This window comes from Acipenser ruthenus, chromosome 26 (genome assembly GCF_902713425.1).
Source record: "Acipenser ruthenus chromosome 26, fAciRut3.2 maternal haplotype, whole genome shotgun sequence".
Classification (NCBI taxonomy): Eukaryota; Metazoa; Chordata; class Actinopteri; order Acipenseriformes; family Acipenseridae; genus Acipenser; species Acipenser ruthenus.
Window position 1 is genome coordinate 11635741 of NC_081214.1, and position 13790 is coordinate 11649530.

At 39.1% G+C, this 13790-nt stretch overlaps 1 protein-coding gene across 9 annotated transcripts in view; it reads left to right on the forward strand.

The window, feature by feature from the left end:
- LOC117430585 (kelch-like protein 13) overlaps positions 1-13790 on the forward strand; it is an 89930-nt gene that overhangs the window by 14315 nt on the left and 61825 nt on the right. For 2 of the 9 annotated variants that reach the window (XM_034050773.3, XM_034050767.3), the window contains one exon: positions 11035-11127. The exons of 2 other annotated variants lie outside the window; for them this stretch is intronic. In XM_034050773.3, coding sequence (XP_033906664.1) covers positions 11057-11127 — 71 coding nt within the window. In that variant the 5' untranslated portion in view covers positions 11035-11056. Of the gene's footprint in view, positions 1-270; positions 366-11034; positions 11128-13790 lie in introns of all 9 variants that reach the window. 5 more of the 9 variants (XM_034050775.3, XM_034050768.3, XM_034050771.3 and 2 more) reach the window with 4 other exon arrangements.

The following is a 13790-nucleotide window of genomic DNA, read 5'->3' on the forward strand; positions in this document are numbered from 1 at the left end:
TACAAAGAATCCTAACCTTACAATTTCTGTCAGGTTGCAAGTCAAACTCTTCAGTATTTTTGAAGTTAAGTGTGCACTCTATCTCTATAGCAAAAACGCTTCTGTCTCCTCCAGGTTATGTGCTGTTGCTTATCATAAACTTAACACAAACTTCACAAATAAATGCATAATTTCCATGGCTAAACTATAAACCAATGTATTGCACATAATTAAACTCTAAAATCAATACAAAATGGTTTGTTTGTTATCACTGGTTCTTTTTTTATCTAGGACTGCAGAGGTTGTTGCATCTGAGTAGCATTGCAGCGTGTGTACTGTATAATCTCAGGGTACCCTGAGCAAGAGAGAATAGAAGAAAGCAAAAGGTAGGGTGCAAGAGGGGGTAACGCAAAACAATTTATGGTTTGACAGGAATAATTGGAGATGTGTAGAATACACTGTACAGCACACTCAGGCTAAGGGAGTGCAGGTGCGCTCTGAGAGATGTGTAGAATACATTGTACAGCACACTCAGGCTAAGGGAGTGCAGGTGCGCTCAGAGATGTGTAGAATACATTGTACAGCACACTCGGGCTAAGGGAGTGCAGGTGCGCTCTGAGAGATGTGTAGAATACATTGTACAGCACACTCGGGCTAAGGGAGTGCAGGTGCGCTCTGAGAGATGTGTAGAATACATTGTACAGCACACTCGGGCTAAGGGAGTGCAGGTGCGCTCTGAGAGATGTGTAGAATACATTGTACAGCACACTCAGGCTAAGGGAGTGCAGGTGCGCTCTGAGAGATGTGTAGAATACATTGTACAGCACACTCAGGCTAAGGGAGTGCAGGTGCGCTCTGAGAGATGTGTAGAATACATTGTACAGCACACTCGGGCTAAGGGAGTGCAGGTGTGCTGTGGTGGATCTCTAGCACTGCAGTGCCTGGTGGCAGTTTTGTTCCACTTCATTATAATGCATAATTTAGTTAATAGTCAAAGTTCAAAATAACTGCCCCGAATGCTCTGTTTAGTAGGGCTGACATGCTGTATAATGCAAGTGTTTGCGAAGAGCATAGTTTTCACTGAATGATACCCCCAGTTTCAGATAATGAGTTAGGAACCGTAAAGGGGAAGTCTCCAGGATCCTGTGAAGGCATACCGTAGCTTAATTTGAGTTCTTTATCTTACTAATTTATTTTAAGCAGTATCAAGGCTACTATAAAAACAAAATGGTCTAAGTAAGGTTTTGTTTGAAATGGTTTTCTTGTAGAGCAGTGCTGCACAGAATCATTCAATGCTGTATTTTAAGAAGGATTTGTTAAAGGGTTATTTAAGGATGTTATACAGGCATATATTGTACTTTGAATATGTTCTGCACAGGGCTGCAGAATGTTTGCGCACAATATGCGCCAAAGGATTTGGTCAGGAGCACAAAGTTTTCGACTTTTGCTGGCAGTCGATGGGGATCCGAAGGATTGCTAACCAGCACACCCGCACAAGATTCGATAGGGATCCGAAGGATTGCTAACCAGTACACCCGCACAAGATTTGATAGTGATCCGAAGGATTGCTAACCAGCACACCCGCACAAGATTTGATAGTGATCCGAAGGATTGCTAACCAGCACACCCGCACAAGATTCGATAGGGATCCGAAGGATTGCAAACCAATACACGCACAAGATTCAATAGGGATCCGAAGGATTGCTAACCAGCACACCCGCACAAGATTCTTCTAGCCAATTTTTTGTTTTTGTAATTACAGTCCTTGAAGTTGTCAGGACAACCTTGTGAAACAATTGCACTTAATTCATGAGGCTGGTCATGAGCTTTCTAAGAAAGGTGTGCATTAAGAGATGCAGATTGTGTGTGTCTAATAAAATAGGTTAGACTGTCCGCATTCTATATCGCTGAGGGCTATGATTTCATTCATGTAGAATTCTGTTCTTGAAATCTGTTCTCGGCCTCTTCAGTTAGGCGCCTTTAGAGATTTACTAGAATAATAAAGATAAAGCCAACATTACCACCAGGTAAGGTGTCAATTACACATCACATTTAACTTACCTCCCTCCCAGCACACACTCAGGTGTGCTACAGTACACAATTTGACCTTGTTTCTGTATTGTACATGTCATTTCTTTGGTAAATGACAGCACTAAGCAAACTAAGATTTAAAAACATAAAAAATAATGCACATTTTCCTAAATTAGTAAAAACTATTGAATGAAACAAAAACATCACTCAAAAGGAGAGGCATATTTTACATTTTTCCAATAAATAAGAAACCTAGTGTCCAGAAGGTTTGTAGTCTGTGCCCCGAAGATTTAGGACATTCTGCTACCCTGGTTCTTGCAAGTACTAATGTAGCTCATCCCTCCAGCATTAGTTCAAAGCAGTACTTCTGAAGCTGGGTTTAGTGCATCCGCACGTCTGTTTCCATTAAAAACGATACGTCTACTGTAACTCTCCTCACTATGAGCAGACTTCTTTATTTTCCTGAATACACCAAATGTAAGGGTACATGTTCAGTGTATTTAAAATAAATTAGTGTGCGTCAATACTGCACATGTAATATACATTAAATATTGTAATGCAAGTGCTGGAAGTATAGTCAATGTAATTGATTTTCAGACAGCTAGTTATCAGAACAAAATGTGAACTTGCTTTACAAATATTACTGTATTTCTAATGCATAACCAATACTGAGGATCTGTTTTACGATGAGAATTTCAGTGATCTGACATTACATACTGCACATAGTGAGTGGCGTCAGTTTTTACTGAAATGATTTTCAGATTGCTTTCAGCCAGTGGCGGATGAAAACGTGACATATATTCAAGCAGCTCTACTGTACAGTAATTAGGGTGGATCTTGTTCATTTCAGTGATTTGAAGTTACATACTGCACATAGTGAGTGGTGTCAGTTTTTACTATAGTGATGTAAAATCCAAAAAAAAAAATGGGGACATTCGCTACCTGTTTACTGGCAAGCTTTTGGAAGCAGCATTTTATTTTCATGTATCTTTTATTCAGTGATTCTTCTTTAGTTCAGATGTGTGTGTGTGTGTGTGTGTGTGTGTGAAGTACATCTCTCCTAAAGTAGTTGATTTGGTTGTTTTATCTGAGTATTGCCACTCACTGTGACCACAGTAATGCAACAGTATTGCTGCCCGCAGTACAGTAGCTGATTTATCTTGTGGAAAGTGCTGTTGACAGCAGCCTCCAAGGGCAGGGGAGAGGCATGAACCGAAATTAAAAAGAGAAAACTACAACAGGAAAGGTCCAGTGGTGTGCAAAAGAAAAGAGGAACTGTTATTGTTTCAACCAAACAAACACACGCATGCCTCCACGTGTTCCACTATTCAAATGCAGTACAAACTGAACTAAAAAACTACCACATTGGATTGCCTCATTCCCTGTTGCCAGTTCTTCCTTATTGCTCATTCTTTAGGATTAAGCTTCTAAGTGTGTGTGTTTTCCTGCTTGATTTAGGTCTAAGAAGGTTTTGTAGCAAGTGTTTATAAAGCCCTTTCATTTCTAAGTAGTGGTCTGTAGGATTGTAATCTATCAAATTTCCAGTGTATTAGCCCTGACCACGAGTAGCTGGAACTAGATTTCTCTTGACTGCTGCCTTCTCAAGGGACGCCCTGGCAAGTTTCATTTCATTTGGATGCGGCAAGCTCCTCCTGCTGATTTGTAATGGAACAGGAGTCGACTCTTTCACTGTGAGGAAAAAGGATTTCATGTAAAAGTAGTATGATGTCAGCTGTCCTACTGAAAATGTCCAATGCAGCTCTGTGGTTTCTAAATGTGTTTGCCAAGTCAAATAAACAAATGTTTTGGCTAGTGCTGCCTTTTACAGCACTGTGCAAAACAGATCTATAGAAATAGATACTGAATGCATAACTTCCACACAGCTGAGGAATAAGATCTACAGTAGGTATATTTTATGCTACACAATGGAAACTTTTGCCTAACAAGAGATATCTTATCTGTCTCATTTTATATTCAGGGAATATACAGTAGTTGTCCTGTCACACCTACGCTGTCTACTGTAGGTCAGCGTCTCAAAGCAATGAAGACTGCAGCCTACTGCAAGGAACTGGGAACCTACTGGAGATTATCACAAGTCTAATTACTGGGGCTGGGAAGGGCTGTAACCTGAATGCGCAGATGGCACTGGATCGTTAACAGTTTAAGAGTAACGATATTAATAGTATTGCCATATGGCCAGGATACTTGGAATTAGGACACATTTCAAAAGAAAGATGCTAGATAAAGGTCAACAACTTTCAGTTGCTCAGGGCCATACATTGGTATAGCTCCAGTTTGTAAAGCATGATGACTTTTAGGCAAGAAGGTTCTCTTAAATTGACACGTTGCCCCTGGTTCTAATTGTATTAACTTTAATCAAATACATGCACTGTATAGTACTGTCGGAAATACACTAACCCCATCTGCAAACAGGAAATGGGCTAGGTCTCTAAAACCTGTTCTGCTTTTTCCTCTCTCTGGCATTCTCTGTGATGATCTTCATTCAATGTTACGGTATGTAAAATAGAAACATATTCAAATGAAGAAAGCTCCCTGTAGCCAAAATGAATGGGACTATCTGCATAAAGCATTTTGCTTACAACCTGAGCTAAATGTTTACTGACATCCCCGGAGCTTAGGGAAAAGCAGAGTCTGTCCTCGTCGGTATTTCAGTGGAGACCTTGCACTGTAGAGTGGGGTTGGAGAGCGTTTTCTCTCTCTCGCTCTCTCTCGGAAGTTCTGTAGTGTCATTTTAGATCCGTTGTCAGGCTGTGACTTTGACCCTGTACACTGTGGACATGGAGAATCTCAGGACACTTCTGAAGAAGTGTAGGGGTGTTAACCACGGTGTCTTGGTCGGATTCCAGTCTAAATTCTATCCTGACTTCCATTCTCCTGCTCCTATAAATAGGGATAAGGCATCCCTGAAAGCGATATGGTGGTGGATTTGTTCTGTTAAATATCTTACTGCTGTCAGGGAGACAGTTGCTTTTCTTGGCTCAGCCAAACAAGTGCCTCTAATATCATTACAGTGACATCACTGTGTTCCACTGCTGCCTGCTGATCTCTCTCGGACTGACCTTTGCAGTCTTGCTGCTGGGCAGATAGTGGGCTTGAGTATAATATTGGGTGACAATTTAATCAATGTTGATCAGTGATCATCCTGCGGTTAACTAAGCACGCTAGTTTAGGACCTTGGTATACAGAGTGAGCAGATGTTTTCTATGCTACAGCAGTACAAACTCCAGGGTGAACCACCAACAATTCAAAAGTGTAGAATAACAAAATAAAAAATAAATGGCAACTTTTTAAAGCAGGTGTGATGGGATGGAAAGCCTGTGTTGGTCGATAGATGAGCAGTCAGGGCTTTGTATTCCTAATGCTTGTGGTGAAGGGTTTAACCCTTAGCGGCCCTATGTCGTACCTGGTCCGACATTGCAATTATTCCTATCCGGTCCAATGTCGGACCCTGTCCGACATCATCAAAAAGATGCAAAAAACGGGTTTCTAGTCGTTTTTTCTCCGGAAAAAACCCAGAAAACCATTCAATGGCCGAGTGGGGTGACAGGAGCCGAGAAAAGCCGAAAAAAAAAAAAAGTGCGTATCTTGTGAATAGTCATACTTACCTCTGGCATCAGATTACAGCGGCCATAAGGAAACAAGCTGGCTGCTACTGCATCAGTGCTCAGAGAATACCACGGACATTTGCAGAGCTTTTTTCAGATGTTATAGTAATAAAATAATGACTTGGATCGCATTATTGATGCGTTTGGTGATAAAACGAGTGATCAGGAGATGATTGATCGGTATGTGCGACTATTATTATTATTTATTTCTTAGTATATGTGAAAGCTATAGCGAAGGAAAGGGTGGGGCGGGGCTGGAGATGCCTAGTGAGTGCTTTGTTGATATGCAGGGCCTTTTAAACCTGTTTGACTGTGGGGAAAAAAAATACTTTTAAACAGCGCGTCTAAAATTAACTGCGTGTGTGAAAATAAATTGGACCTGACGCGCCTGACACGCACTTAATAAATGGACTGCAAAGGGTTAAAGAAGAGCGAGGTACAGTAGGGGTTGATTCATCTGATGGTTTGATTAAATAAGTCACACTACCAAAAGGGCATATTATTATTATTATTATTATTATTATTATTATTATTATTATTATTATTATTATTATTATTATTATTATTATTATTTATTTCTTAGCAGACGCCCTTATCCAGGGCGACTTAAAATTGTTACAACATATCACATTATACAGATATCACATTATTTTTACATACAATTACCCATTTATACAGTTGGGTTTTTACTGGAGCAATCTAGATAAAGTACCTTGCTCAAGGGTACAACAGCAGCGTCCCCCACTGGGGATTGAACCCACAACCCTCCGGTCAAGAGTCCAGAGCCCTAACCACTACTCCACACTGCTCCACATTGGTGAAGTTACAGTATCAAATGCTCAGTAAATCAGTGCTGGTGTTTTTAACCTTTGCATGTGAAAAAGCCTAATGCTTGTAAGCATACTAACAATAAAGTAAGTGCTGTACATGCTTATTCCTTTTGCTACAACTGAAATTGAGCAGAACAAAGTGAAACAGAATGTCCCTGTTTGAGACGCCCAGAAAAGGGCTGTTGCTAAATATAGATATGTGATACAGCTCAAACACTAAGACATGCAATGACAGCTTCTTCCAGCCACACGTCACCCTGCAGTTCATATTCCACACAAACAGACTGCTTTGGCTTTCTCATCGAATAAAGAATACACATCTGTGGAAGTCTTGTGAACAGAGGCTGTGTGGTCCAGTGGTTAAGAAAAGGGCTTATAACCAGGAGGTCCCTGGTTCAAATCCCCCGTCAGCCACTGACTCATTGTGTGACCCTGAGCAAGTCACTTAACCTCCTTGTGCTCTGTCTTTCGGGTGAGACGTAATTGTAAGTGACTCTGCAGCTGATGTATAGTTCACACACCCTAGTCTCTGTAAGTCGTCTTGGATAAAGGTGTCTGCTAAATAAACAAATAATAATAATAATAATAATAATAATAATAATAACACTGTTAAATCTGGAGCGAATGGTTTGTAGCAGCCCAGTGGCAGTGCCCTAGTGGGTAATTTCACCCATTGATTTGTATCAGGAACGTAACCTGCACAGTATTAAATGTGAAAGATCCTAAGGCTAGACGGTAGCAGTTAAGCGTGCCTCGTATAATACAAAGTGGATTATTAAATAAAAGCCTGGCAGAAAACTCTTCAATGTAATGGTCCAGGATGGCATGTTGCACTGTTGGTTTGCGGTGAAATGGTGATTGGATCCCTAGCAAACATCATGACTTCTTTAGGCAGATGGAAATCTTGAACTCTATCAGCAAAGTTATTCTTCAGCTTTATCAAGAAATCTGTCATCACATTGGCGACTTTGGCTGATGATGAGGTGATAAAATCACACAGCTTTGGGAAGTGGAGAAGTTTTGGCAAATTTAAATCAAATGAAAAGAGAAACAACTTTTTTTGAAAGGCATTCAGTTTCTCAACAAGGTCGATTTTTATGGTCTCATCCCTTCCCTGTAGATCCAAATTGAGTTCCAAATCGCAGAAGTGATCCAATGCTTACCTTTACTGAGTCAGCGAACATCGTTGTGCACTAACTAGCAGATCATGATGGTCTGCGGACATGTCGGCTAGCAACTGACGGAACAGATGATGTTGGAGGCTTGATGTAGATCAGATGAACTTTATGATTGCCATCACCGTGTCCATTGCATCTTTCAGCTCATTACAAAGCACAAAACACTTTGATGGATAATGCAATGCAAGGACTGCATCTGTGGTGCTAAAGCAGACAGCCTCGCTATCAGACCTTTTATCCTTCCTGTCATCGAAACACCATCCGTAACTAGAAGACTTACTTTATGCAGGTCAAGTCCATGCTCATCGAAAAACGAAGTAATGTTTTGAAAAGTAACCTTACCACTAGTGTAGCTTTCCAATGGGAGTAAAGCTAACATTTCTTCAAAGAAACATTTCTCATCAAAAAAACGCACCTACATACACAGTTGAGCTGTGTCTGTGTTGTCAGTGGACTCATCTAAACTGACATAAGCTCTGCTTTTTTCAGACTAGCCAGTGGGTGTAAAGCTTGAGTTCCCAAAACATTGTAGAAGTGTCTGAAAGTGGAATTTGCTGAACTGACGAAACTACACTTGATTTTTATTTTTATTTTTTCATCAATGGCTATCTCGTCTAGAACTGTCAGCATGCACTCTTTCATGGTTTCAGAGTCTGTGAACGGCTTCTTTTTCTTTGTTCTTATCCGAGCCACACATAACGAGGCCGCTGTAGCTTTCTCTTGCTGAGTGCAAGATCGCACAAGCATGATGGAATCAGCAGTCCCTCTAATTTTGAGCTTCTAACTGCTTAGCCCTGTGGATATGTATTTTCCAGAAGCTCACTGATTTTAAAATGCCTTTTCACATTGTATTCCGTAACTACTGACACACATTCATTGCACAATAAACACATTGGCTTTGTGTTAGGTACAGTTGGTAAAATAAATATTTATTGGTCCACTCGTTGAATCTACGATTTTCACCATCAAGCTTTTGCTTCTTACTAGCTAGAGTAGAGAGAACGATGTTTATTTAACTTTCAAAATAAGACAGGAAAAATAGCAACACGAGTAAAAAAGTAAAATCACCCACAGAGAACGCAAAGCAGAACTCAATGGAACTGGATTGCGTGAGTCGCTCGGAGTGGCTAGGTTTGCCAGATACAAAATCACAAATTATTTTACAATGTTGCTGTTTTTGTTTTGTCTTTTCCATATTTATTTTAGCTAATTTTTATAATTTTTGCTGGCTGTCGGCAGGCCACTTACTTGGTAGTCCCTTGCGGGGCCGCTCGTTGAAGAGCGCTGCCCAATGAGGACCGTGTGTGTGAATCGTGAATGCAGCAGTTTTGAAATCGATGTAAGATTATCCCAATACTGTGCCGACCCGTAAAACAATAACAGCGAGGCTGGAAAAACTTAAAGAAAATTGTGCTGCAGCTGTTCATACAAAACTTTCAAAGAGAGAAAAAGTTGCGATTTTACAACAGACTCGTGGACCCCATTCCCCAATCTTTCCAGAGGTGGAAGGCTTTTTTCACTTGAAATTGTTCTGTATGATTTTGGACCGAACGGCTGTTTTTGTTTAGTACAATTTCAGTTTTTATACTGGAAATACTGCACTAAAGTACAGGACCTCCGAGACACACTTCAGACAGGTAGGCCAGGCTTCTCTCTAGCAATTGAATGTAAAGCTTGTGTGAGTACATGAATTTGAACGCGTTGTTATTTAGTGATACTTGACCACATGCAGTTAAATGCACAGGAAGGCAAGCATTATATAAATTACTAAATATATTACTTGATTGTGTGTTCGATTTGGCATTTAAAAATTGGACTCGTACTCTGAAATTGTATTGCTCAAGTACAAGCAATATACTTCTCAAATCCCACCCTCACTATCAAACACCGCAAACCTTTTTGATCTCTGAGACAGACATTTTAATATCAGTCACAGTGCTCTTTCCAATTCTAAAATACTATGCTATTTTATCCCTGGAAAAATTATTTCAATTGTAAGCACAACTCGCTTTCCTGTAGCCATTTTGCATTAGCACTGTACAGTGGGTAATGTTGCTGAAGAGCTTGATCATGCTTGTCTTTTTTATTTATTTATTATTTATTTATTTATTTATTTATTTATTTATTTAAATAACCATATGATTTTGGGCAAAGTTACTAACAGGTTCCTTTTTTGTTGTGTTAAATGAGCCTTTAAGAAACATACTATTCTAAATACATTAAACTATCCATTGAATATGTATATAGATTATATAGTTGTATAGTATATAGTTATATCTCTACTGACAACTTTAATTAGAACAAAGAGGACATTTTAAATATAAACATTTCAATATTGACTTTGGTGTGTGTGGTTGTTGTTTTGTTGTAGTTTTGTAGTTTTAAGTCTTTGTAATGTTAAAACATTATTTATAGAACCAAAGTCATTGTATTTATCTTGCTCTTAATTGTATTATTACTTGTACTGTGATTCTTGAAATGTATTTTTGTTTACGACTGTAAATCGCCCTGGATAAGGGCGTCTGCTAATAAATAAATAATAATAATTTGCTTGTTTAGGGTTTCTTTGCTTGGGAAATACTAATCAGGGCTGCGTGTGTGTGTGTAGATATGGTTTAAACGCTGACACTGCATAGCATTTAAATGTTCATAAAAATGTACCAAAAGCACATCCCTAACGCATAGACCTACATATATTTGCAAACTTTTAATCTGGGTTGCTGTCAATTACATATTTAAACAAACCATATGCAATATGGATGTACAGTGACGCATATATATATTTAAATGTCACTGCTATTGTAATAACTTCCAGTTTGTACTGCAGATCAGCAGTATACTGTAACTCTGTCTTTGCAGGTGTGGGTGAGACTGCCGTTCACATTGTGGCACTGTACAGTAGGTACATGTCATGCTGCCTGTACTACACTTTGTGCAGCATTAAAAAGAAATGGCAAGGGAATGTTTTCCACACCACTAGATAATACAACTTTTTAGAGTATTGATGGAACAAGGCTCTCGGGGGACAATATTTACTTTGAGAAAATAATCTAGTAGTGTCCATTATTGCTCATAAAGACCCTGAGAATAAACAGTCATTATTGTAATTTGCCCAAACAGAACTTTCAGGAAGTATTCATAGAATAACATGTATCTCTAAGCAGAATACATAATAATAATAATAAAATACTTCATGTTTGTTTTGGATCCCCAGGGGGGTGGCTCCCGACCAATCCCTTCGCAGCATGTTGTGCGTGTGGCCGTGAACATTCTGCAGCCCTGCCTGTGCGGATGGCTTTTCTTGATGTTTTAGCAGTAGTTGAGATAGAAACTGGAACAGTACCGTACTCCCCTGAAAAAAGACCCACCTTTGCTTCCCTGTTTTGACAGAGGACCTGTTGGTGGAACGGACATGGTGGATCACTCCGTTCACAGGGGAGGAGAGATGATGTCCCTGGGACTACACGACAGGTACTGTGCAATGTATGTGCCTTGTATTCATTCTACTGTCTCTTACACTGGAAATGTGTCGTGTGTAAATCTGCACAAACATGTAGGCATTCTGATTAGAGGGCATTACTGTGTGGTCTGCCCTTAAATTTCCCGAGCTTCGATTACATATTGGTGAATCGATGCATCAAATTAGAACCGTTTGAAGTCTCCTGATGCCGGTTTGTATTAACCTTGAGTGTGTGAGAGTGCGCTTCTTTTGTTAAACTCAAGACCTTTGTATTTCTTTTTTTTTATGATCTGGAATGTTCTAATTTGAATGTTTTTGTGTTTAACTATTATGCAGAAATGTGTTTTTAGTTATTGGATCTTCTGTTAAAAAAACAAACAAACTAAAGTTCTTTTATTTTGAAAAAGGAAACGTCAATGCATCGATTATCGTTGATTATTGTCTATACGATAATCGAAGAAGAAATTAGGTTGCCGATTGCACCGATACTGTCTGGTACACTGAAGCTGTTAATTTGGAAGGTAAACGCCCACTACCTTTACTGTTATTTGAAACAGTTTAAATCTCTAATTTTACAGATTGATTAACCTTTTCAGTGTTTAGCTTTCCTTGTGTTTCACTGTCTTAAAGCTACAGCTGTGGCCAAAAGTTGTGCATTAACCTATAGAGTTAATTTTGCTTCATTAAGTCAAATGAAACTTGCTGAATAATGTTGTGTAAACATATTGAAATACATACCCTGGACAATACTAAAATAGACTTTTTCATATTTTGAAACATCGATACAATAAGTTCAAAGCAGCTCAATCTGACATGTTCTGACTGTCAATAGAAAATCTTCACCCGGACTCTCTCTATCCCACAATCCTGTGTGCAGCGTGACGGAGTCCCCAGAGAGAATCAGTGGAGTGGGTAATACAGAATATCTTTCATGTAAACCACTTTAAATGTGGACAGGTATATCGCAACAGTATCGGTCTTGTACTGGAGTTGAAAAGTGTTTTCGTATCGGTATATTCTAAACCCAAACTAATTTTACCAGTTGTTTTGATACAAGTGTAATTAAATGTCATGGTGGACCAAATGGCCTACAGGCAGCCTTCCATCCCCAACCCAACCTCTCAATAAAAAAAAAAAGAAAAAGCTGCGGTCGGTTGAAAACAAATCCAAAAGGAATAAAGTGTGTCCTTGTAAACTCCAAATACATATCAGTAAAAATAATATAGCATCTGTGTTGCATCTATTAAGAGACAAATTAGTTTACTTTAACATTCCGATATGTTGATAGTGAAACGGAATTTAAAATGTCGGCTGTTCAGCCGGTGAGGGGCGCGTACATTTTTGCAGGACTGCCTATTATCGCTGTCAAGTCTGTCGCACTCACACCTGATGTTTTAAAGCTGATCGCAAAAGGAAAGTGCTGTTCTCACTGAATTTAAAATAAAAACGTGTGCTACTTTATAATTTGTTTTAATGTTATTCTTCCTTCCTGTGTCTGAGGATTCCAATACCATAGCGAGGCATAAATGTAATGCAATGAAGCATTTAAAATAAAAATATGTGCTACTTTGAATTAACTTTTTTTATGTTTTTGTGCATTCCTGTGTATGAGGGTTCCAGTACCATAGCAAGACTTAAATGTAATACAATATGTTGTTGTATGCAAAACCTGGTATACAAATGTATTGTTTATCCCCCAATCAGCAAGCACTTTGGAATCAATATTGCAAAACACTTTTCTGCTTAGTAGCAAGAAGTATATTGTAGCGGCCGGCTATGTGCGGGGTTCTGGCAGTCAATGAAGAGACAGACAACAGGGTGCAGCGAAAGCAGTAAAACTGCTTTTTTATTTTTATCAAATTGTTCTCGTACTGTTTTATTCAAAGGGCCTCTCTGCTTGCCTCTCTCTCTCTTTCATATTCCCTGCTCTACTCAATTCCCTCAATTGGCATGCAGCATGCCCTTTTATGGACGCTGACTCCGCCCACTCATCACCCATTAGCCCATCGATATCCTTTGCAACTCAGAACTTTTATCTTCAATAAACTACACTTATCTGGACTCAAAGAAAAAGCCCGCAACTTCTTTCGCTGCTTCTTTTATTGCTGATTCACAACATTGTTGTGATAATAAATAAAAGAAGAAGCGAAAGAGAAGTTGTTGGCTTCTTCTTTTTGAGTCCAGATAAGTGTAGTTTATTGAAGATAAAAGTTATGAGTTGCAAAGATACAACCAGACATCTTAAAGGATTACATGGTGACAACAGTTTGCAGGTATCCTCTCTCCAAGCACGGATCAGAGCAATACAAAGAACATTTCAGTATTCTCAGTTTAAATGCAGTCTTTCAGTGACATCATGATTTTTCTTTAAACCAATCAAAGACACAAATCTCTTATCACTTGGTTAATTGTCCATTGTCTTAACCCTAGGGTCCAAGCATCTGGTTCAGTCCAGTTTCTCTTTGAAGTAGCTAGTTTTTAGAACCCTCCTAAGAAGACGTGTTTTATATCTAGTCTGTAAATATGTTTAACAATGTGTTGGTACCTATAACACAAAAACAATGATCCACCCTAAATGGCAAATGCCTTTCTTGTTAGAACTGGACATCAAAGGAGAGGCCAACACCTATTTCAGATTGTCTTGGAACCTTGTCATAGCAATGACAAAAGTGACCAGAAAGATCTT